The following is a 24,647-nucleotide window of genomic DNA, read 5'->3' on the forward strand; positions in this document are numbered from 1 at the left end:
AGCAACACGGCAAACAAGAGAACAACAATCTGAACAGCTTCTGCTCCCCATCTTGCAGATGTGTACTCGTGAAGGTCAGCCCTGTTTAGCTCCCTTGACTGGATCAGTCATGTGAGAAAAGCAAGGCAGATGGGTTTAAATTTTTTGTCCAGGTTTGAGCCCAAGAGAGTAGACAGGACCAGTGTATTTCTGGGACGGGGACGGCAGTACTCAAAGGACTAAAAGGAGCTGCAAGGGGTTGAGAAAAGCGGTAGTTTTATAGACTGACCTCTCCTTAGCTAGAAGCCTATCCTCTAATCTCAGAAGGGTCTGCCTATATCTTCTCTAAACTTGGGGCATGGTTCACTTACTCCTGAATAGGTATGGGCTAATTATAGAATTTGGTCATTTCTTTAGAGTCTAAGGCACACCCACCCAGCCCTCCTGCATGCATACTGGCACGTACAGAAAGTAGCAAACATGTTCATCGTGAGCACACACATCTAACTCCAGCTGTCCTATGGGTTCACTGTCGCACTGATGTATACACATAGAGGTAGAGACACCAGCAATGTCATATAGGAGAGCTCCTGGAAATAGTGTCCCACAGTCTTAGGCAAAGGAGCAATTCAGGAAACTATTTATAGGTTTTCAAGGGAGAGCACTATTGATTTGGTTTGGAGTCTATAGATTCCATGCACTCGAACAACTCTATTCAACCTTCAGGGGCTTGCTCTGCCCTTGGAGTTGTGCTGCAAAGAACCAGCCCCCATGAACACCAGAAGTTTATCCCCACAGGGTCCCTAGCTCCACAACCTGCGTCCACGTGGCTTGCCTGACCCAGGCTGGCCATCCCCTCCTTTCTCACCCCTGCTGATCCTCCCCAGCTGAGGAGGTACCACCTTAATGTATGTACCACTACTTCTCAGCTCCAGCTCCTTCTCCCTCCCTTAGCAGTTCAGTCTTCCTGAAACTCTTTGAATTGTCCTTTTATTAAGCTCTCCTGGATCATCCCTTCTGAGTGGGCCATTTGTTTCCCGTTAAGACCCTGGCCAGTACACTTTACAAACAGGGGCTGAGAGAAAGCTTTTGCACTTTCCACAGGTGCCTGGTGCTTTTGACTCTACCTTAAGAATGTCAAAAGTGGAGCATCTTCCCCTTCAGGTGCCAGGCTGATGTGTATTAGGTACTTTTATTGAATTACAATGGATCAAACCCTAACCTTAAAGGAGAGGGAAGGATGAGGAAAAACAAGAAACCTGATGAATAAGTATGATACTAGTTTTGGCTTCAAAAAGCATCCTATGAACTTAAATGTTTACGCATCCATATAGCCTAATGATAAATACCAAAACCTTATTTGGGTTAATATGCATAAACGGGGTATATTTAGGGGAGTATTGGAGAAGTGGTTTGGATTAAGAATTTGAAGGGCAAGGGCGCCTGGGTGGCTCAGTTGGTTGAGTGGCTGACTCTTGATTTTAGCTCAGGTCATGATCTCACGGTTTGTGGGATCGAGTCCTGTGTCAGGCTCTACATTGACAACGCAGAACCTGCTTGGGATCCTCTCTCTCCCTCTCTCACTGCCCCTCTACCTCGCTTGCACTCTCTCTCTCTCTCAAAATAAATGAATAAAGTTTTTTAAAAAAGAATTTGAAGGGCTTTTAATTTTGAAGTAATATGGTGGATAAGGGAATGTTCAGAAGAATCTTGAGCAGGACATTGAAGCAGCTGGGCACATGCTTTAGGGAACCAAATCTGGGAGTGTTTGGTGGAAGGCATTGAAGGTGGTGAGGAAATTATGAAAGAAACACAAGCAGAGGGGCACCTAGGTGGCTCAGTAGGTTAAGCGGCTGACTTCCACTTTGGCTGAGGTCATGATCTCGCAGTTTGTGTGTTTGGCCCCAGTCCAGCTCTGTACTTACAGCTCGGAGCCTGGAACCTGCTTCGGATTCTGTCTCCCTCTCTCTGTCTCTCTGCTCCTCCCCCACTTGTGCATGCTCTCTCTCTCTGTGTCTCTCTCTCTCTCTTTCTCTCTCTGTCAAAAATAAATAAATAAACAAAGAGATGAAGCAAGAAGAGATTAACCATCCTGAGGACAAGTAAGAAGAGGCTAAATTAGCAGGACAACAGTAGGAGAGGCACTGTGGAAAGAGAGTCCCATAAGCCTTGGCCTATGATCGATCCAATGAAGAGACAGAAGGCAAGGGAGGATGATGAGTCCAGAGGACTCAGATCTTTTGTGCCTGACTGACAAAGCATGGTGATCCTATTCACGGCAATATGGAAATCTAGAGGAGCCGCCGACGAGATGATGGATTTTATTTTGGACATGATGGAGGTAATTTCAGGCCTCTCAGTGTCGAGATGGCACTTATAAATATGGTCCTAGGTTTCAGGAGAGAAGTAGAAGCTGCACACATATGGGTTTGGATGAGATGGCCAGAGAGAAGAAAACAGAGAAAAGGCATCTCAGGGAATTATAGAAGATCTCCATCAGGCAGCAAGGAGAAGAAGGGAAACCCATAGGAGGAGAAATGCCAGAGGAAAAGGTCCAGGACGGGGCAGTAACCCAAATGACCAGAAAGAAAATATTAAAAGATTAAGGGCAATAATCCCATATGCAAGAAGGTGAAGAATAAAAAACTGGGTCATGTGATAAAGAGGCACATATCACCTTTTGAAAGAGCAATTTCAGCAGTATGAGACAGGGAGACCCAGAAGTTAGGGTCTAAACAGAAGGTAAAAGAACTGTTCATTCAAGAAGGTTGGTAACAAAAGGCCATATTTCATTCTTTCTCATTGCCAAGTAGTATTCCATTGTGTATATAAACCACAATTTCTTTATCCATTCATCAGATGATGGGCATTTAGGCTCTTTCCATAATTTGGCTATTGTTGAAAGCGCTGCTATAACTATATATTTTCACTCTTATGTGGATCCTGAGAAATTTAAGACCATGGGGGAGGGGAAAAAAAAGTCAGAGAGGGAGGGAGCCAAACCATAAGAGACTCTTTAAAAACTGAGGATATGCTTCAGATTCTGTGTCTCCCTCTCTCTCTGCCCCTCCCCCGTTCATGCTCTGTCTCAAAAATAAATAAACGTTAAAAAAAATTTTTTTTAAAAAACTGAGGATAAACTGAGGGTTGATGAGGGTGGGAGGGAGGGGAAAGTGGGCGATGGGCATTGAGGAGGGCACCTGTTGGGATGAGCACTGGGTGTTGTATGGAAACCACTTTGACAATAAATTTCATATAAAAAAAAAGTTTGGCAAGATGGGGCAAGAGAGGAAAAGGAGGATAGCAACTTGAGTATCAAAATAGGGGAGGTTTCAGGCTAGAATCTGACCATAAGCAGAGAAGCCTCAGTGGAGTGAACAAGATTAACAATGCCAAAAAGAGCCCTAGTCAATGATTCTTTTTTTGGTCAGAGGCACCACTTGAGAATCTGATACACAATCCATATCCTCTCCCTGGAAAATGCACACACCCGATTTTGCATGCAATTTCAGGAGGTCAAGGGCGCTCTTGAGGACATTCCATCTCCTCATGCAAATCCTCAGGTCATAAGACCTGGAGGGCAACCGTCAGAGGGCAGACTTGGAGGAGGTGGATGGAGGTGGAACAGACTAGAGGGCAGGGGTGGGGGCTGCAGGAGGAGTTCACTGTGTTTGGCACATGGCAAAGCAGCCAAAAATAAAATTAGATAACTAGAATTTCACACACAAAACACAAAATTATAGACAGCACAGAAGAGACAGGCACCATAAGGTGTTTGGAAAGAAAATGGTAGAAGAGTTCACCATTTCCTTTGAAAGTTATTGCTTTCCCAGATGCATAAAGATGCACTTTGTAAAACAGATTTTCAGGGATAAGCTGTATGTAAATTACAGCACTCATTTAGGTGGATTATGATAAAGTCATTTTATTTTTTCTTAAATATGAAATTTATTGTCAAATTGGTTTCCATACAACACTCAGTGCTCATCCCAGCAGGTGCCCTCCTGAAGGTCAATCACCCACTTTCCCCTCCCTCCCATCCCCCATCAACTCTCAGTTTATTCTCAGTTTTTAAGAGTCTCTTATGGTTTGGCTCCCTCCCTCTCTAACTTTTTTTTTCCTTCCCCTCCGCCTTGGTCTTCTGTTAAGTTTCTCAGGATCCTCATAGGAGTGAAAACATATGGTATCTGTCTTTCTCTGCATGACTTATTTCACTTAGCATAACACTCTCCAGTTCCATCCACGTTGCTACAAAAGGCCAATTTCATTGTTTCTCATTGCCACGTAGTATTCCATTGTGTATATAAACCACAATTTCTTTATCCATTCATCAGTTGATAGACATTTAGGCTCTTTCCATAATTTGGCTATTGTTGAAAGTGCTGCTATAAACATTGGGGTACAAGTGCCCTACGATAAAGTCATTTTAAATGATTATAATGATTGATGATAACATAGGGACATGTTTATGACATAACATTAAGTGAAAAAAAGGAATGTAAAGCAGAGCCACCCTATGGTTACAACCAGGTAAAATGTTTATATATTTATATATATGGAGAGAGAGAGATAAAACCTAGAAAGGAAAAGAAAAACAAAACATAACTTGCTTGCCAGTGGAATCCTTGAGGAACGATGATTGTCCTTGGCGGCATCCTTGACCTCCCTAAATTGTGTGCAGAATTAGGTATGTGCATTTTTGGGAGACTGGATATAAATCTTGTATCAGATTCTCAAGTGGTCCAGGTGACCCTCAAAAATGTATTTTTTCATATTTTCAGATGGCCATTTTTATTATTTCTAATTTTTTAACATTAAGGATGATGTTGCTTTCCTTTATCTCTGATTTTGTAGTCTACATTTTGGCAATATAATATTGCTACAATAAGCTGAATGTGGCTCCTCCCATATTAACCTTCAGCCTAAAGAAAAAGAACACGTATTACAAGGTGGCCAGCTATTCCTATTTCTCAGGAAATCTTTCCAACACTAACACATGTCCACACTGTGTCCCAGTTTAAGTTTTACATCTTTATATTCCAGACTAAACACTGGTGGACTCTGGTATAGACCTCTGAGAAAAGAGAATGAGCCCTGGGTTGAAGAGGGGAATACTTTGCAGTCTGCAGGAAATGAACGGGGTGACCTCAGGAGTCCTTTCCATCAGGTCTAGGTTCCTATTTCTTTGCCCACAGTGGCTCTTTGAAGAGGTAGAAAAGCACAAGAGTTTAATCTGTCAATTAAGAAATGGTTCAGACTGAACGGTATCTCCACCTACAAGGCTTATTGTTACAGATCCAAATTGTATACAAATATAAAACAAACAAGCAAAAAACAAATCTCTTGCCCCAGCAGACGATATGGCAAAGGTTGACTGCACGTTGATTGCAGAGAGATTAGGCAACTAACCAGAGGTTAGTTCCCAGCAGCCTCGCTTAGAAAACACCCAAGAGGGGGCGCCTGGGTGGCTCAGTCGGTTAAGTGTCCGACTTTGGCTCAGGTCACGATCTCAGGATCCGTGAGTTCGAGCCCCGCGTCGGGCTCTGGGCTGATGGCTCAGAGCCTGGAGCCTGCTTCCGATTCTGTGTCTCCCTCTCTCTCTAACCCTCCCCCATTCATGCTCTGTCTCTCTCTGTCTCAAAAAATAAATAAACGTTAAAAAAAAATTAAAAAAAAAAAAAAGAAAACACCCAAGAGGTTTCAAATGGCTTGTTTATCACAGGCAGAGAAGGGAATCTGAGGAGTGGGCTTGTTTTGTGTAGAAGCTAAAAATGTCCAATGATAGATGCTCATCACTGGCTTCCAGCCTTTTCCAGGAAGCAGCTCTGCACTGGGGACTTGGTGGCAATGGAGGGAAAATTTCACATTCCTACTTTACAAGGTCTTGCAAAGCTGCTCCACAGCTCTGCTTAATGATGAGCGAGGCCTCCTGGGCAGAAGGGGAGAGCAACGGGCGGGTGCCTATTCTTGGACCGCCTGCTGGGAAGATTGGAGCACATACCAGAACCACAGGCTTTCGTAAATGCTTCATATCAGAAAATGAAAACGTAGCCGCTCTGCAAGCTCACCAGCATTCAGGAAGCAGGCGTCAGCAGCCACCTCCACAAACTGGCATTTTTCAGTCATTTCCTTGCTTTTATTTCTCAACTTAATCCCGTCTTTCACTGCCTCCCTGTTGCTTTTTAAAATAAATCTAACCTTTCACTCTGTTCTCCTTCCACTAATGCTAACTTAAAGAGCACAGAGAATTCTTGGTAGAAGGCCACCTCCCGAAGATATTTTATCTCCAGCTTCATCAGGGCGACTTTAGAAACCATCACTTGCCAGGGAAACAAATCTTTCAGCTGCTGTGTACTTAAGACTGTCCATTGCTTTCTAGTCAATGATAAAATATTTTTGTTATGAGGAATGGGAACTATAGAAAGGGGTGGGTGGTAAGGATCATTGATTTATTTCCTTTTTCACCATGTAATTTTTAAGTTCATACCTTTTCCCAAAGCTCTATCAGAGTCTCCAGAGCTAGAATGGCCTCTGTGGTTGTCACAGATACTGGGGCCATCCCCATGGGAAAAGTGGAGCCCTGCCCCCACCTCCTGCAAAGGTCTGCCTACAGAAAAAAAAATTAAAATTTCCATCAGGCTTGTTTGTATGTCTAAACAGCACCACCAAGAGCAGGCAGCCCAACACCAACCTTCTAACAGTGATCTTTAGGTGGTTCCATTTTCCTCTAGATGTCGTTTCCATTTCCAAAGAAATATGGCTACTCCCTTTCTCTAACTGGCATCAGTCGGTCACCAAATCCTGTTCATTTTCTATCCTTAATATCTCTGGTCACAATCCCCTTCTCACCATCACCTCTGCCCCACACTAGTTTGTTAGGCATAACAGAATTATTCCAAGCCTGGGGATGAAGAGTTGATAGAAATGAAATGACAAAATAGGGCCAGAATGAAGAAGCAGAAGAGTAGAGAGGCGCCTACAATGCAAAATTTAAAAAGAGGCAATCACTCTCAAGATTGTGCAAATGTAGGGTCAGCTGGGAATGAAGTCCTTCTTGAATTGACACCCTCGTCACCAGTCTTACCTTCCTTCCCTTGGTCCCAACCCTATGATGTGTGGCTTTATTTTAAAGTGTATTGTTGCCAAAATCTGTGTATGTTCACCCAGACATTATACACACTTCTTCCCATAACACAACATACCCATTCGGGTGTTATATCTGGGCTTGCATGCTGCCACTTGGTGCCTGCATACTTGGAGGATCTTGCCCATGCCTGGGGAGGATAAGAGGGACATTTAAGTTTCCTGAGCTGTCATTTTTCTTTATGGATGTTTTCTCCCTCTGGTGTTTATATGACCTGATTTTACTCTCTGGTTTTTTTGTTTGTTTGTTTGTTTGTTTTTTTAATTTTTTTTCAACGTTTATTTATTTTGGGGACAGAGAGAGACAGAGCATGAACAGAGGAGGGGCAGAGAGAGAGGGAGACACAGAATCGGAAACAGGCTCCAGGCTCTGAGCCATCAGCCCAGAGCCCGACGCGGGGCTCAAACTCACGGACCGCGAGATCGTGACCTGGCTGAAGTCGGACGCTTAACCGACTGCGCCACCCAGGCGCCCCTACTCTCTGGTTTTATATCAAGACACCAGCATGTTTTTCTCATTATGGAATACCCTTGACACTCAGGTAATCAACACACAGGACAATTTTCAACTTCAGCCTCAAGAAGCATAGGTAAAGGATTGTGGTGATCCTTGATGAAGAACATCATAAACACGCGCGCGCGCGCGCACACACACACACACACACACACACACATTAATTGCCCTATTTCTACATTTTACAACTGTTTTGATTATAAACAGCTGTTCATTCAAGGCCATTCTCTCCTAAATTACTCTAGCTGCCTTGTAGCTAGTGTCCCTACTTCCAGGCTAAATCCTCTCCATTCTTTATAGTCATAAACATACCCATGTGACAATTTGGCATGTTAGCCACAGCCTTATGTTTTCTTTGGGGTCTATAGTGGCATAATGGAGGAAAAGCCTTTGGAGCCGTATAGACTGGGGTGTGAACCCAGCTCCGTCACCAGGAAATTTCATCACCTGTGGGCCTCAGGGTCTTCATCAATGAAAAGGAATAACAATCTCTGCCTTCCAGAGTTCTTTGATGAAAATAAAATAACATAATACCTGGAAAGCAGATAGCGCAGTGTCTGACACAGAGTAGGGTTTTAACAAGGGCTAGTCCTCTCCCCTTTGTTATCTAAAGTAAGAGCATCTCAGGGGTAGGAAAGCACCTTGTAGTTTTTCTGCACATGACCTTTCCTTTTGAAACATTATTAGTATTAGCATCTTATCAGCTGGTACTCTCTTGTTGAAAACATCTGGTTATTCCAAAAATAGAATTTGCATCCTGCTTAAATTTCTTTTCAACATAATCCTGGGAAAGGTGAAGAAGAAAAGGGGAAACAAAATCAGTGATGATAAGAAATAACTTCATGAAAAAAAAGGGGGGGAGTGTAAGTGAACTCCTGGTAGCCTATTGCTTTTCTTCTTCTAGTCATGTGGATTGGATTGCAGCATTACAGTATAAGGTGTGGCTGACATTTTCCCCTGTCAACCTTACTCTTATAGGCTGATCTCTCAGAAGCAGAAACAGAACACAAAGCACCTTTTCTCTGTCCTTCCAGAAATAACATCCACCCTAAATAAACCCAATGGGATATTCCAATTATTTGTCATAATGGAATGTTGTCAAATAATATGCATGTAGCATTTCCCATCTGCAAGATTATAAGAGAAAATAAAGCCTCTCTGTCATTAGTAAGTGGAATCAGCTGAGCCCTGAAGAGAAAGGGAAGACACAACAGGAACATCTCTGTCTTTTACTACAACTCCTTTTGTTTTAATTCCCCCATCCTTTCTCTCTACCCCCCACCAAGCTAAAGTTTTTTTGTTTGTTGGTTGGTTGGTTGGTTGGTTGGTTGGTTTGGTTTTTTTGAGAGGTGTTTGCTGGGCTAACTTTTATTTAAATGGTAATGATGCTAGAAACCAGAAGAAATGTTTCTTCTCAGTTTAGCACTCTCCAGGCTTGAGCCTTTTGTTGTTTGTTGATGTTAAGAGTGTTAAGTGGGTCAACTTTTATTTAGATAATGATGCCAGGGGTCAGAAAAAATCTCAGAAGTTCAAAGATAATATCTCCTTGGTGACAAGGCAGAGGATTCCCTTTTCTGCTTCCCACCGACTATGCCATAGCATTCAGCTTCTTCTCTGGTATAGGCAGGACTTCTCGTTGAATGCCTCACTCAAAGCTGCTTCTTGCAAAAAATTCATTATAACCACTTCAACACGTCTCTCTGCAACTGGCTGCACACGAAAGTATGACAATGGCGTTCTTCTATAGACCACATCTTTAACACAGAATGTAGTTTTAAGGGATTTTACCTCTGCCTCACAAACGGAATTGTCCTGCCTGAAGAACACAGGACTCTTTTCTTAGTGAATTATGAACTGAGGGGCAGATATTCCATCCTTCCTCTTGCTGCCTGGCAACGTGGATCAGCAGTGGCTGGGCTTTCTAACCTCCATGTCAATCTCAAGTTCTGTTTTGGGATTGGGGGAGAGGAAAATGGAAGACTACAGAAATGGCCTCAACCAGATTAATAACTTCTCTCACTTTCCTTCTTGGCAGGGTACGCGATGTGCTGCTTTTCCCATCCCTGGCCATGTCTTTTGTGTGGCTGGTCACAATTCCTACCAGATGCATTCACTTTAAACCTACCTGTTTTCCTATTTTCTCTTCCAGGTAGCTATAGATTTCACTGCCTCAAATGGGGACCCCAGGAACAGCTGTTCCCTGCACTACATCCACCCTTACCAACCCAACGAGTACCTGAAAGCCTTGGTGGCTGTGGGTGAGATTTGCCAAGACTATGACAGGTACAAGACCTCCGGTCGTCCCAGGTCTTATCATCTCTCTGTGGGTTCTGATGGTCCCTGGATGATCCTTGGCAGGAAAACAGACGTGCAGTCAGCAGTTACCCATACTGGGCTCATGAAGCCACAGAACAGAACCTTGACCCCAAATTTTATCCTCTCCACACCTAGAGAAGCTGAGTTCATGCCATGCTCACCTGGGTCACCAAAACCAAAATATCCTTTCTCAGCTTTCTTATGTGGCTTGCAAAACTACTTTCCATCTTGTGAAGTTTCGGAATGGGTCTTGCTACTCAAAGTTTGGGCCGTGGACTAAGCAGCATAGCACCACCTGGGAACTTAGAATCCCGAGCCCCACTCCAGGCCTATTGAATCAGAATCTGCATGTTAACAAGATTCCCAGATGATTTGTGTGCACTTTGGAGTTTGAGAAGCACTGGTTTATTGGACATTTTTGAATCTAACCCTCACATTATACCTTATGTTGTAGGTATTGTTTAACAGAAGAGGAAAGAAAGCTGGGCAGGGAGGTTAAGCTGTGCACTGTCACTCAGCCTGAGGCAGGATTTGAACTGAGATCTATTTCCTCCTACCGTTTAAGCTCCTAATCACTGTGTTTCACTGACTTCAGAGCTATTGGTAACATTAGTAGAGGGTGTGTGTCTGCCCACGTGCACATGTGTGTGCCCATCCACAGAAGTGTGTGTGTATATGTGTGTTTGTATGTGTGTATATAGATAACATGATTTTGAGATCAGATTGGTACTACAGTTATTTTTCCTTGATGGTAAATATTGACCTTTCCCACCAAGAGAATTGTGATTTACATAAATTACATTAAACTGAATTTATTTTGCCTTTCCAGTCTTTCCAGGTTGAGATGAAGTTGTTCACATGTTCAAGAAGGTTCTTTGAGGTAGAACGAATATAAATATAAATATGGATACATCTCAGTTGAGTCATTAGTGTGTTTGTAAAACAAGGCTAGTTAGTAATAAGAAGCAATAAAGTGAGCCTTTAAATAAGGAAAATAAAGAAAGTGACTCTGTCCTCTAGTTTCAGAGAAATTTTATGGGACAGCATGATTTCTGTTCTTTCTAGTGTCATAACCAGTGGTAGGTATATTAAAAACCCCTTGCCCCAGGCACCAGAGGGGATGAGACAATCTAGTGACCAGAATGTGCAGAGAAACCAACAGGAGAGGGATAGGAAAAATCTCATCTGTGTCCTCCTGCTGGTGAATCTCTGCATTCGGCTTGGTTATTTTCAATAACTCAACTGGGTGTGAGGGCAGTTGGGGAATGAATAAACAGATCCAGTACAATCACACAGCCTTAAACACTCAGGCCTTTGCTGACACTTGCCCTCTTATACAGTTAGAACAGAGGGCAATAGCATTTTAAATTACTTTGTTAAAGTGATACTTCTTATACTTAACCGAGGTATCGACTGTGAAGACAACTTGAATTTCAGCTCTGATTTCTTTTGGCCCAAATACAGGGAGTATTCCTAGAGAGGGTATATATCATATGGAGAGTTCTACCAAGAAGAGAGAAAATTGACAAATTGCCTCCCCACTGCCAGAAACTTCTCCAGCCATACCCAAGATACCAAAACAGTCATTTTTTCCTAACATGCACATGAATGATTTAGTGCATGATTTAGTATATACATAAGAGGCAAGAAAGAAGGGAGAGGATGTATCTTCAGGATTCTTAATAATTTTAAATCATGAAATGCTCATAAAAGAGATAAAGTAGGTAAAACACTCGATACAATACTATAAATACATGCTGCTTAATAATAAAATTGACTCAGACTCTAGGGGAGAAGGCAGTATAATAACGAATTCCAAAGAGAAAATTGGTGGTTTGACCAGAAACTAAGATGCCAATGCCCAGAGCCTTGGCTACGGTCCTGCAGCAGATTTACAGGATGATCTGGAACAAACCGCTGAACTTCCTGTTTCCTGGTTACTTCACATGCAGGATGCAGATACAATCCAAGTGACCCATACATCTTTTAGAGCTATTATCCTCTTATAATATAAAAGCCAGGCAAAGCCTGGAGAGCATTTAGTATTCACTCAAAAATACAGATTCAACATAAAAGTAAGGTATTATACCTTAGAGGTTACATAAAGAATTACTGTAAATGATTCTTTTTAAAATTTTAAAAGGAAAATCGTGAAGTTATCAGCCCATCTGACCAGGAAAATCAGGTTTCCACAGTTCAGTGGAACTAAACATGTATACGTATATGTATATGTATATATGTACATGTATACATATACGTATACATGTACATATATACATATACGTATACATATAAAGAAGGCAGCTCAGCATTAAAAGGGGCAAATGCCTAAGGAAGAAAAGAACTGAAAAGCCCAGGCGCTCTTTTGAGAGACTCCCTGGAAGAATGTGTAATGCAAGCCGCTCACTTGAAAACTGACAAGGTTCTGCAGTTTCTCCTTTGCGTGGGTGGATAGACAATAGACAGGCAGAGTCAGGAAATTTCAAGTTGGGGCTTTGGAATTAATTTATTCTCACATCAAAGTCACTGAGGTTGATGTTCAAAAGAAACACTTGAATAAAAACTGACAGAAGGCGTCGTTCCCCCTCCTGCAGAGACAGAGAGGTTTTTAATCCCCATGAGCCTTAGAAATTGCTCCCAGCCTCTGACAGCCAAGGGTTTTCTTTCTGCCTTGTACAGTCATTGCTAAGGGGTCATTACGAGGTGATCAATGAAGTAGAACAGCTTGGGAGACGCATAAAGCCCTTCTCAGGGTGCCTTGAAGGGGAAGCTTCTCCACAAATTTCTGGTCCTAAGGCCAGAAGACAGTCCTGCCAGCTCACTCTGTCTCTATGCCTCTGAAAGAGAGAACACTGCCCATTCCCTCCCCTTTGAGTCGCCAAGCACGCACACATGTATGTGTGTACAAACACACACACACACACACACACACACATATAAGCTCATATATTCCCTGTTGGTTGTAGCACTTGTCCAGCTCCTATGAACATCCTGGTCAGGCTGCTCAAGACCAAGTGACATCCATTCTGTGAGCCCAGCAGAGGTATGGATCTCTGACCACCTGGAATGCCCTCTAATAAAAGGCTGGTCTGTCTGCTATCGATAGAGTATAGATACTGAATACGGTGCTTGGAAGCACAGACTGCCATTTTATGGATGCGACCACCCCAGCATAAGGTGGAGGTTTCAGCACCTGAGGCAGGAGTCTTCCCCCATGGTGTGCTAGGAAGCAAAGTTAGAACTGATACCCAATCTGACAGGTACTGGGTTTAGAATCCAAAGATAGGTTCATGTCACAGTTCTACCTTTTCTACTCTACCAACACCAGTCAGTGGTTCTCAGCCTTGGCTGCACATTGGAATCATTCGGGCAGTCTTAAAATATGCTGATACCTGGGCCCCACTCCAGAGGTTTATTAGTCTGGTGTACATCCTGGGGAATCGGGATTTTCAATTCTAGTGGGCGTCCCAAGGTGAGACCCAGCGTTAAATCGGGAGAGAATGGGTCAGATGGAATGGCTAAGGACCAAGCAGCACCTATTGGCTGCCAGGTACCTCACATGGTGTTGTAAGGACAGAGATAAATTAACAAAGCATAATTTCCCCCCAGCTGGTTCACAGTCTCAGGGAGAAAAGGGCATGTAAATAAATCGCAGCCCAGCTTGGTCAGGGCAGCTGACTGTAGACGAGGAGTGCATAAAAAGAGAAGGATTGACTTTATCCTTTGTGGGAGAAGAGGTAGTCAAGGAAGGCCTTCTGAGGATGGTAAGTTCTGGGAAATTCAGTTGTTATTAGAACATGAATGGACTTATCTTTATTATTCGGAATCGTTAGACCCAACCAGACTCCTACAAAGGGCAGAGTCAACAGGAGTGGTAGAAAGAGCAAGGGGTCCCAGCGACAAATAGACCCTGGGTTCAGACCCCAGCTCAGCTACCTCTGTTCTGAGGTTTACATTCCATGTGCCTTGGTGTCATTGATTTCAAGTGGAAGTTTTCTCTAACTTTCCTTGAGGAGCAGTTGTAAGGGTTAGATGTACAGTGGCTAGCTAGCACATGTTGGTCCTGTTATACTCAGTAAACAATAGAGGCTATTATCTTTGACAGTCTTAATTAGGTTTAAAAATAAACTGAACACAAAAGGAAAAAGGATTATGGTGTCAGATCTGAGGGACATTTTGGACCAATGACCTTTAATTTTTGGTTTTGAGCATGTACCCCTAAAAATGCTTTTATAAAAATGTGTAACCTCACACATTTTTACATTTACATTGACATCTAATGTTTTCCATTATGAGTTTAAATAATGGCAAAGAATGGAAATTCTAGTGTATTGTAAATATGAACATTTAAAAATAAAACTCTTACATAACTCTTGTGAATGCATCCAGTAGAATGTAAATGCCATAGCTATATGATCCATCATCCATTTTAAAAATGCATGAACAAGCTCTTTAGTTGGAGTTGAGAATTTTAATTATTTCTTTTTTTCATGAACTTGTATTTTCACTCCCCTCCCCCATAGAATTTCATCCTAATGTATCATTAAAATTTGGGTTCAAAATTCTTTTATTGGTCACTGTATCATACGTTTCTATAATAAAAATACAAATATAAATTTTAAAATATCTAGTTTCTAAAATGTTCTGTGTTGAAAAGGTTTAAAATATTTTTTAAAATCTTCTGTTTGAGTTTTTATTACAATCATTATTAGTGCATAATTGACCAAAAGAACAAATGTATTGGAAATTTCAGTATTTAATTATCGCCCATAAAAAATGAAAACTTTTAATGAAACAAATAGTGAGGGGTTTTCCCTAATTAGTTTACAATTTGTAGATGAATGCTATCCATTACTAAAACGGAAGAGTCTACTTTCAATCCTATTCCAATTTTTTTTACCAATATAAACACTAAGAAAACCTGCTCTTATAAATAAGTACATGGTAATGGAAAGAGTTTGACTAGCAGTTTTACTCATTTCTTTCAACTCTAAGTTATATATGAAAAAAATCACATAATGGTTTATCACCACAATGTATTTTTAATGATCTACCAGCTGATATAAGCACTTTCTACAGCTTTTTAAAGCAAAAATTGGCAACTGCCCGACGTGCAAAAGGATTTGTTTCCTCATTCCCTTATTCTCTGCTGCAGAGTTTTTACACTAAGGAACAATGCACCATTGTGGTTAAGATTCATAATGGGTAAGGAGAAGGATAATTGTGAAAGGGAAGGTGTGAATGGAGAGCAGGTCTTTCTATTACACCTGTTCCCAGAAGATCAATTTCAGCAGAGACTACATAGGAGCAGAGGAACTGAATACTGATTTCCTTAAAAAAATAAATAAATAAAATCATGCCCTACTATCCCCAGAAGGGCATTGCATTTGCATGTACCCCAGTGTTAAGACCACTGCCTTAGAGAACAGTCTTAATTAAGTGTCTAGGTGTTCTGAAATGCCAGTTTGCCTTGAGTCGGTCTCTGTTTCCTTATGGATGAGGTCATTTGTCTTTATTTTTATTACTCTCTTGCTTTGTCTCAAAGTCTTCCCTAACTGGAGGGTTAAAATGGTGCTTGAAAATAAATCTTCCATCTGGAGATCCTTTAACCATCAGTCATTCCCTAAGAAGTTCAGGACTCCATGCTCATTACCACTGAAGACCATGGGCTCTTTTATTGTATTTTATGCTGTTCTATTCTGGTAGTAAGAAATATTGCCATTAGCAATGTGGTAACATGCTCATGAGTTTTCCAAGTTCACAGATTCCACCAATCATGTTCCTAGTAGTTGCAGAGTGGCCCCTTTACTCAGTGCTGAGTGCCCTTTACTCCAATCTCAAGTTCTTTGAAGTGCTGGCATATGGATGCTTGCTTGTGTGCTCAACCTGCCTTCTCTTGCCTCTTGCATAAGACTCCTCTCTGACTAGTTTTATTTTTTAATCAGGAAGAATGGAAGTGTAAATCTATTGTGCTTATGCTTGAAAGTTTTTCTTTGGTATGTTTGTTAGTTAGAGACTTCGTGGTGGCTAACTTCAGAGAATTGATGCCCTCCTGGGTTATTAATTATCCCTCTTGTAAGTGAGGCGTTTTCCCTGCCTCCCTGCTCTTAAAACTCAATTACATAACAGTGCATCATGCTCAGCAAACCTCAAATCCCCAGGGTGGCTTGGAAGGTATAAAAAGAATATCCTTAAGGCTGGAACATTGGTTTGGTGATTAGAAATGGATGGAATATTAGATCTCGCCCTTCCCGAACTCCTCAAAGAAAAAAATAAAAGGTATGGAACCTTCTAGGTTTCTGTTTTGACTTTTCGGAGCTATCTCTGGGTTGGAAGAACCAGGACCCCTTCTCCAACCCAGAAAGTGTTCTTCCATACCTACTTACCCTGAAAGGGCCTCTGAAATCTCCCTCATAGATTCCCTCTCACAGCTGCCTGCCCTTGTCTTGGTTGGGGGGGGGGGGGGGGATTACTGTGGCAAAGTATTTCAGTATTTCCAAGGACCAGAAGTATTTTTTTCTCAGAGCTGTGGCTAATCCTTTATAAACTGTTGTGTTTTTCTATTTATCAGTATTAATACCTTTTCTGCTACCTGCTAGATGCAGTGCACCACAAAGCCCATATCTACACAACAGTGAGGAAAAGGGAGAGCTGGTGATTTTCTGGAGAATTTGACTAATTTCAAAGAATGATGGCTTCCTCATATCTCCTACCAAACCTTGCTCAAATTGGCTCATTTTGGTGAAGTTTTATCAAAGCCATCATTGGCTGCTAATGACCTCTAAATCTGTCAGTTGGTGGTGGGTGAAGATCTGGCTTTGGTACTTTGACTTCTCTGTCAGCCTTGTGGGGAGGGGGGGTCCCCTCTTATTGACAGAGCCACTCAGGGACAGTGAGCCCTAATGAGTTTCCTTTTCTCCTTGACTAACTCTGCAAAGAACTGAGAAATGTAGGAATTGCTCCAAGAACAAATCTCGGTGGTATATTTAATGGAAAAGTAAAAGGTAGATGGCATGAGAAGAACATTCCTCTGCTGAGAGCAATACTCCAGAACCCCACAAAATTTGCCTAAAGAGAGTCTTACCTGTTGTCTGGTCAGGGGATCAGTTAGTGCCAGAAGGAAGTGCTAGAAGGAAATCACATTTAATGCTATATATAATCAATAAAGTATAATGGGACAACAGAAAAGGCACGGGCTTTAGAATCACACGGTCCTCCCTGGTAAACACCTTAGGCCACTTTCTTAGCCTTTCTGGGACTTGGTTTATTCATCTGTAAATAGGAATGATAAGTAGGTGGAAATTCAAGGGTAGTGTGAGAATTAAAACAAACATGTACATTGCCTAGCATCATACCCGGCAGATTGGATGTGCCAGTTAAGGTTAATTCTTCTCCCCATCATTTCACATCTAGTACAGTAAAGTACGAGGTAAGGTATAACATATGTGAATGAATAAATTAGAGAAATTTCAATATGCCTAAGAGAAACCAAGCCATGATTCAATTCATGGGCTATCTTTTCATTAAATATTTATGGAGCACACACTCTGTGGCAAGTATTATGCTGAAGAGAGGGGCAAGGGGCAGTTTGGGACAGAGAGGCAGTGGCAGATGTAAAGATATTAATACCAAAAAACAGCATCCCTTTGCATTCAGAAGACATGAAAAGACATGTAAATAATTTATCCTTGTTTGTATGAAATAAAATAATGGGCAAAATGAGTCCTGTAGATGGAACCAAGCTCTGTCAATTAGCCAGCCTTCTAAGCTTCCTGTTGCTTTTAAATATCCCCTTTTGGCTTAGACTTGTCTGGATTTGAACCCTGGCTCTAACCAGCAGCCTGATCTTGAACAAGTCACTTTACCTCCCAAGACATTTCCCCACCTGTAAAATGAGAATAATGATCTCTCCCTAGAAAGATTTTATAAGATTATATATATGAAAAACCCTAACACAGTCAACCATTGGAGTTACCTAATTCATGATCACTTTTCAAAGACCGAAAAGTAGGCTTGGGGAGGTGAGGAAATCCTGGACCATTATTCCTCAGTATCAAATCTAGCAAAAAGTTATGGGAAGAAATTGCAGACTAATGACTGTAATGAACTTTGGGATTCCTTCTTAATTTTAATTATCCATGCTGCCACTATCCCATTACCACAGATAATCAAGAGCATGAGTCAGCATTTGGCAGAGTAAAATGTCCCAGCAAGGTAACACAGGTTCATGTTTTTCTTCCTCATTGGGTGAACAAATGAAGCAACTTATTTTTTTTTCCAGTGACAAAATGTTCCCGGCCTTTGGGTTCGGTGCCAGGATACCCCCAGAGTACACGGTGAGTGAGTATAGATCCTCTGGTGTAAAAAGAATAACTTGGGTTTCCCTCATAGGAATTCACTCTTTTGGCCCTTGATAAAAATATGTAAGTAGAGCCCCAAAACTCAGAAATGGTCTTCAGAACTAGTGAAATTAGCCCCTTGGAGCCTATCTTTCGATGAAACAATCTCCTGGTATTCTGGATGAGTCTTCCCAGAGGGGCACAGGAAGAGTCCCATTGTTGAGCTTCCTGTAGGTATGGTCAGAAACTGAGAAGACGCTCAGGAAGTTGATCTCCACTGTCTCGGAACCTTTCTATGCAGGTGTCCTCTATAGAAAGATCCTATTGATCACAGTGCCAACTGTGAAAGTCCATGACGAGGACTTCTGCAGAATCCCTTAGGCCAAGTCTCTGAGCACCAGGCTTGTGTGGCAGAGAGATACAGAGAAGTCCTGAAGGAGAAGCACTCTGGCTTAGAATATTGGGGAGCTGAAAGCTTCCCGTGTAAACACTGGAGTCCTATTTGATACCGATTTCTCATGAACAAAGAAGACAAAGGTTGTGCAGAGAGATTTGCACTGCAGTGGAGCTGAGGCATTGTGCTGTGGTATACCAGATGCCCCCATGGGACGCTCTCCAGAGAGAACTCTGCTCCCACAGGAGGAAGGGCCTTGGAGAGACAGCAAGGTTCCTGCTCCGAACTCATCAATTCCTCTGAGCTGCAAGCCAAGTGGAAGCAATACTGCTCAGTCATCAGTTTCTCTTTTACTGGTTGAGTCTCAAGGCAGGAGGAAAATGCTGACGTTTGCTCCCACACCAGAGCTGTCAGACCAGGGGCCTTCCCCTTCTGTGTCCTTTTTGTAAAAAGGGAATCCATCTCCCCGATACTGCTGAAGTGAGCACTGGATGGAGTGGCATGTCTCCCTGACCTGTCCTCTTTCTTGTTTGCCTTATACCCCATACTGTCTTCCCTGCTGGGCATGGCTACAGACTTCTAGAAGCTTTTGTTGGAAATGGAGCACATGGAGAGGAAGAACATAGACTGGGAGTTGCTGACTGGTGGCCTGTAGACATTATTCAGGCCACAAATGTATTATATTTGACACAAATTTTTGTTTAAGAATTAAGCAATTTCAGGGGTGCCTAGGTGACTCAGTCGGTTAAGTGTCCAACTTCGGCTCAGGTCACGATGTCACAGTTTGTGAGTTCGAGCCCCACGTCAGGCTCTGTGCTGACAGCTCAGAGCCTGGAGCCTGTTTCAGATTCTGTGTCTCCCTCTCTTTCTACTTCTTTCCCGCTCATGCTCTCTCTCTGTCTCTCAAAAATAAATAAACATTTAAAAAAAATTTTTTTTTAAGAATTAAGCAATTCCATGTAAAATATCAGATTTCTGGCTTCTCTGGAAAAACTAAAAGAACTAACAACACTGAGATTAAGAGATTTCACACGCAAGAATTAGCAGAGCTGAAGAGATGCAATCCCCTTCAGATGGGGATGCTGTCTTAACAGGCATCCCTCACATATCCTCATCTGTGCTCTCACAAAGCCATGCAAATGCCCCTTTGCCGTGCCTAATTTCCCCTCTGCTCTAATAGGCACTGGTGGTCTCAATCAGCCGGGTGCCCCCAGAGAGTTTACAAGGTCATCACAATTTACTTCTTTAGGATAAAATCTCAGAGTTTGTCTTGAAACTGAGCCACAAGCGCCTGTGTCTTAGTTTGCACTTTCCTGGGAATAGATCTTGAGACAAGGATTTGGATGCAAGTTGTTTATTTGAGAGGTGGAGGAAAGCTCAACAAGGGGTGGGAAAATGGGGAGAAGTCAACGTAGGGTATGCTAACAAGCCAGTTACCACTGGGGTAGCCAGAGCTGAATTCTTCTGGGGCCTCCAGGAAGACAACGTAGAGTGCACACAGACCCCAAGAGATAAAGGGAGCTGGAGTATTGATATACCATATCCTGTCATCCAGTGAGTGATTAAGGGCTACTCGCCAGGGACATTCATTTCCCAAAACTTTCAGCTAGGCAGGCAAAGCAGGCTCTGGAGGCCTGAGAAAGACTTAAGGTAAGTAAAGCAGGTAAAATGGTTAGAAGTCAGCTGACTTCCTGGAAGTTCTCAGGGCAAAGAAATGTGGGCTAGCATGAACACTAAGAAAAGAGGGGTCTTTTCACACAGTGACCTATTTTCTAGCACCTAATAGAGTCAATGCTTGGAAATAGCCTTTGAAATGCAAGTCTCTATATAATTCCAAATGATCCAATAAAAATGTCGAGATGCCAAAACATCCCTCTTGTTTTATCAGGTTTTAGAAACAAAAAAAGTAAACAATATTTTATTCGACCTTATGGTCCTACCTGGTCTTGCCAGGTAGAGGAATTTGCGCTGGAAGCTTAAAAAGTGTATTACTTTATTACTTTTGCAGGAATAGAGTCCATTTTACCTGTATATATCTGAAAGTCCTCTGGCCCTATATTTCTGCATATAATGTTAGAATGATTCGTAAATGTCAACAGCTTAGCTGGAGCCTTTATAACCATCACCATGTTGAGCAGACAGCTTGGGTTATTGAGGGTCCAAATAGAGTTCAGCCAAATCTAAGCCTCCAGCCTATGGCCAGTTCTATCTGGAAGCTATTTGGAGTTACATTTTTCTGAAATCTTTTCTTCAATTCCTTTTATATGCCTTATTCTCCCCTCCTGCCAGCATTTATCTGATTCTAGAAAATCTTCCTGTCACCTCAACTCCACGGGGAGCTTAGAATTCACCCTCCATCTCAGATTGATTGTGTAAAGGCTTAAAATGGTTCCTGCTGCTTAACACATAATGAATGTAATGGGCATTTGTTTGCAAACTCTAAGCCCCAGTGCCTCCTTACTGGATTAAAGTTGTAATTCTCCTTTCTTCCTTTTTTAAATTTTAATTGGTGTCTAGGTCTCTCACGACTTCGCAATCAACTTTAATGAAGACAACCCAGAATGTGCAGGTAAATCACACATAAAAGAAAGCCAAGGTCTCACATCCCTTCCGTGTCTACCTTTCCTATTTTTGTCTCTCTGCTCTGATACAGTGTGTCAGTTATCCACAGTCATCTGTCCACAGCAGACAGCTAGGCTTTCTCTATCCAAATAAACTTACTACTCCAAAGGCAACAGAGAGCCATAATAACAGAGCAGAAAAATAGCCATAAAAGACAGAATGCAGGGATGCTTGGGTGGCTCAGTTGGTTAAGCATCTGACTTTGGCTCAGGTCATGATCTCATGGTCCATGAGTTCAAGCCCCACATCAGGTTCTGCACTAACAGTGCAGAGCCTACATCGGATTCTGTGTCTCCCTCTCTTTCTGCCCCTCCCCCACTCATTCTCATTCTCTCTCTCTCTCTCTCAAATAAACATTTTAAAAAAATTTTTAAAAGACAGAATGCAGAAGAGGTCTTAAGCTTACAGCAAGAATATTGATAGTAATTTCTGGATTTCTCTGCCAAAGAAACATGGGGGAGAAATTTATCCAATGGGCAGTGATACACTACCCCTCTTTCTGCTTTCCAAGTTTTCATTAGGGATTTATTTTTCACAACTTCCTCCTGTATAAAGGAATAAAGAGAGGGGGAAACACGGAAATCATTTGACACTTTCAGCATGTTGGCAAAGGATATGGCCTCAGTGACTTCAAACAAGAAGCTTTATGGTTTTGTGCCAGAAAGAGCCTTCTCAAAGGATTTGGTCAGTGTTCCATTATTTCCAGCTAGAAATCCCTCAACATATTCCATTAAATAATGATGATGACACGATGTACACATGACTCCTACGGGTGGCCGAGGGTGATATAGACCAGAGTAGAGTCAGCAGGTGGTATGAAATCTAGAGAAACATTAAAGCTGACTTGCCTAGTGGCTGAGAGCACAGCCTTTAGAGAGAGCCAGGCAAGACCCAGGCTTGAATCCTGAGACTATGACTCACTTGCTTTGTGACCTGAGGCAGATCATTTAGCCTCCCCAAGCCTCAGTTTCATCACCTATAAAAGGGGTATAACATCTATTTCATTGTGCTGTGAAGATCTAATGAAATCTTTTGTGTAAAGTGGGATATTAGGGAAATGTTTGTGGAAAAGGTTGCTTTTGACTTGAGCCTTTAAAGAGAATGATTTCATCAGGAGTGTGGGCAACACCACCAGTGATGTGGTGTTTTCCTTTTTACCTTAAGGACATAAATGTGACATTGAAAAGGACTATTGGGGCAATTTAATGTTTTATTTCTGCGTGTGTTTGATTGCACATAGATTTAAGGAGATACTGAAGTGCTACTGATCTTTACCAATTTCACCTTAGGAATTCAAGGAGTTGTGGAAGCCTATCAGAGCTGCCTTCCCAAGCTCCAACTCTACGGTCCCACCAACATCGCCCCCATCATTCAGAAGGTCGCCAAGTCAGCATCAGAAGAGACTAACACCAAGGAGGCATCGGTAAGGAGAGGGCTGGTCCTCCTGCTAAACGATGTTCACTCACCCGGATATTGGCCGTAGCACCCATCCCACTCTGACAATAAATCCAGACATTTCTACTTGTATGAGTTTGGACAAGTGCCTTCACCCTCCCCCACCTTCAGTCTCCTCATCTGAAAAATGAACATAATCATACCCAACTCTGCTGGGTTATTGTGAGGCTCAGAGATGACACATCTCAAATGTCTGCAACATTATCTGAACCCAGGAGACACTCCACAACGGAAGCTATTATAGTCCACGGCAGGTCATACTCATCTCATATTCCTGGGGCAAAAAAATCGTCCAAAAATAAGCTTGCTTTCCAATGGACCCATACTACAGATGAAAGCAAAGCAAAACAGAAGTAAAACAATGGATGATTCTGTCCCCTGGTGGTCAGATGCAGCAACACAAAACATCATGGCAAAGATTTATTTTACATTCTGTTCATGGTTTTCTTTCTTTTTTTTTTTTAATTTACATCCAAATTAGTTAGCATATAGTGAAACAATGATTTCAGGAGTAGATTCCTTAGTGCCCCTTACCCATTTAGCCCATACCCCCTCCCACAACTCCCCTAGTAACCCTCAGTTTGTTCTCCATATTTATGAGTCTCTTATGTTTTGTCCCCCTCCCTGTTTTTATATTATTTTTGTTTCCCTTCCCTTATGTTCATCTGTTTTGTCTCTTAAAGTCATCATATGAGTGAAGTCATATGATTTTTGTCTTTCTCTGACTGACTAATTTCACTTAGCATTATACTGTCCAGTTCTATCCACATAGTTGCAAATGGCAAGATTTCATTCTTTTTGATTGCTGAGTAATATTCCAGTGTGTGTGTGTGTGTGTGTGTGTGTGTGTGTGTGTGTGTGTGTGTGTGTGTATACCACATTTTCTTTATCCATTCATCCATCGATGGACATTTGGGCTCTTTCCATACTTTTGCTATTGTTGATAGTGCTGCTATAAACATGGGGGTGCATGTGTCCCTTCGAAACAGCACACCTGTATCCCTTGGATAAATGCCTAGCAGTGCAATTGCTGGGTCGTAGGATAGTTCTATTTTTAGTTTTTTGAGGAAACTCCATACTGTTTTCCAGAGTGGCTGCACCAGCTTGCATTCCCATGTTCATGGTTCTCTTAAGAGAAATGTAAACCAAGGCTATAAGGCTGAAAAGAGTTTGGTTTTTTCTCCCCTAAAATCTTAGAGTTGAATATAACCATAATAACTTTTCTATATATCATTTTTAATGATACCAATATCTTTCCTTTCTAGCTTTCTTAATTTAGTAGAATATTGCCAATGTCTGTAATTTTCTCTAGTTTTATCCTGGGTCCAAGATACTACATTTCCGTGAAGAAGATTATATGCTACTCCCTCATCTCTTGACATGAACTCACCCAACCTACGTGCCCAGGTTCTCAGCCTTCCTCATATTAGAATAGATGGAGGGCCATGCTGGTACCTGATGTCAACCTCTTGTCTTGTGTCCTGGAGCACATCCCCTCTCGGTTATCCAAGGACATTGGTCCAGCAGTTATGTTCCCCTTCTCTCCTTATCATCTATTTCCCCTTCCTACTGAAGACTTATTTCCATTAGCAAATAAAACAGGCTATAATCTCTGTTTGAATTACAATCTCTCCCTTGACTCCACTTTACCCTTTAGCTACTGTCCCTTACTTTACTCTCCTTTAAAGCAAAAGCAGAATCTACCTCACTATCTCGATCCACCTATACCAGCCAGACTTTCCTCCGCAACATTCTTCTGAAAATTGTACTTCTCAGAGTCAATGGCGCCTCCATCTTGCCAAACCCACAGAGGCCATGGAGAAAATCTGAATCCTCACAGATACAAGATTTACAAATAAGGGTTAGACAGGATCAGTATTTCATT

The 24,647-nt window shown here is 42.0% G+C and overlaps 1 protein-coding gene across 2 annotated transcripts in view; it reads left to right on the forward strand.

Moving 5' to 3' along the window:
* Window positions 1-24,647, forward strand: part of CPNE4 (copine 4) — a 598,316-nt gene that overhangs the window by 561,404 nt on the left and 12,265 nt on the right. For both annotated transcript variants that reach the window (XM_053221448.1, XM_027061847.2), the window contains 4 exons: window positions 9,786-9,919; window positions 18,234-18,288; window positions 21,203-21,254; window positions 22,597-22,730. In XM_053221448.1, coding sequence (XP_053077423.1) covers window positions 9,786-9,919; window positions 18,234-18,288; window positions 21,203-21,254; window positions 22,597-22,730 — 375 coding nt within the window. The remainder of the gene's footprint in view (window positions 1-9,785; window positions 9,920-18,233; window positions 18,289-21,202; window positions 21,255-22,596; window positions 22,731-24,647) is intronic.

The sequence above is a fragment of the Acinonyx jubatus genome, chromosome C2 (genome assembly GCF_027475565.1).
Source record: "Acinonyx jubatus isolate Ajub_Pintada_27869175 chromosome C2, VMU_Ajub_asm_v1.0, whole genome shotgun sequence".
In the NCBI taxonomy this organism is placed as follows: Eukaryota; Metazoa; Chordata; class Mammalia; order Carnivora; family Felidae; genus Acinonyx; species Acinonyx jubatus.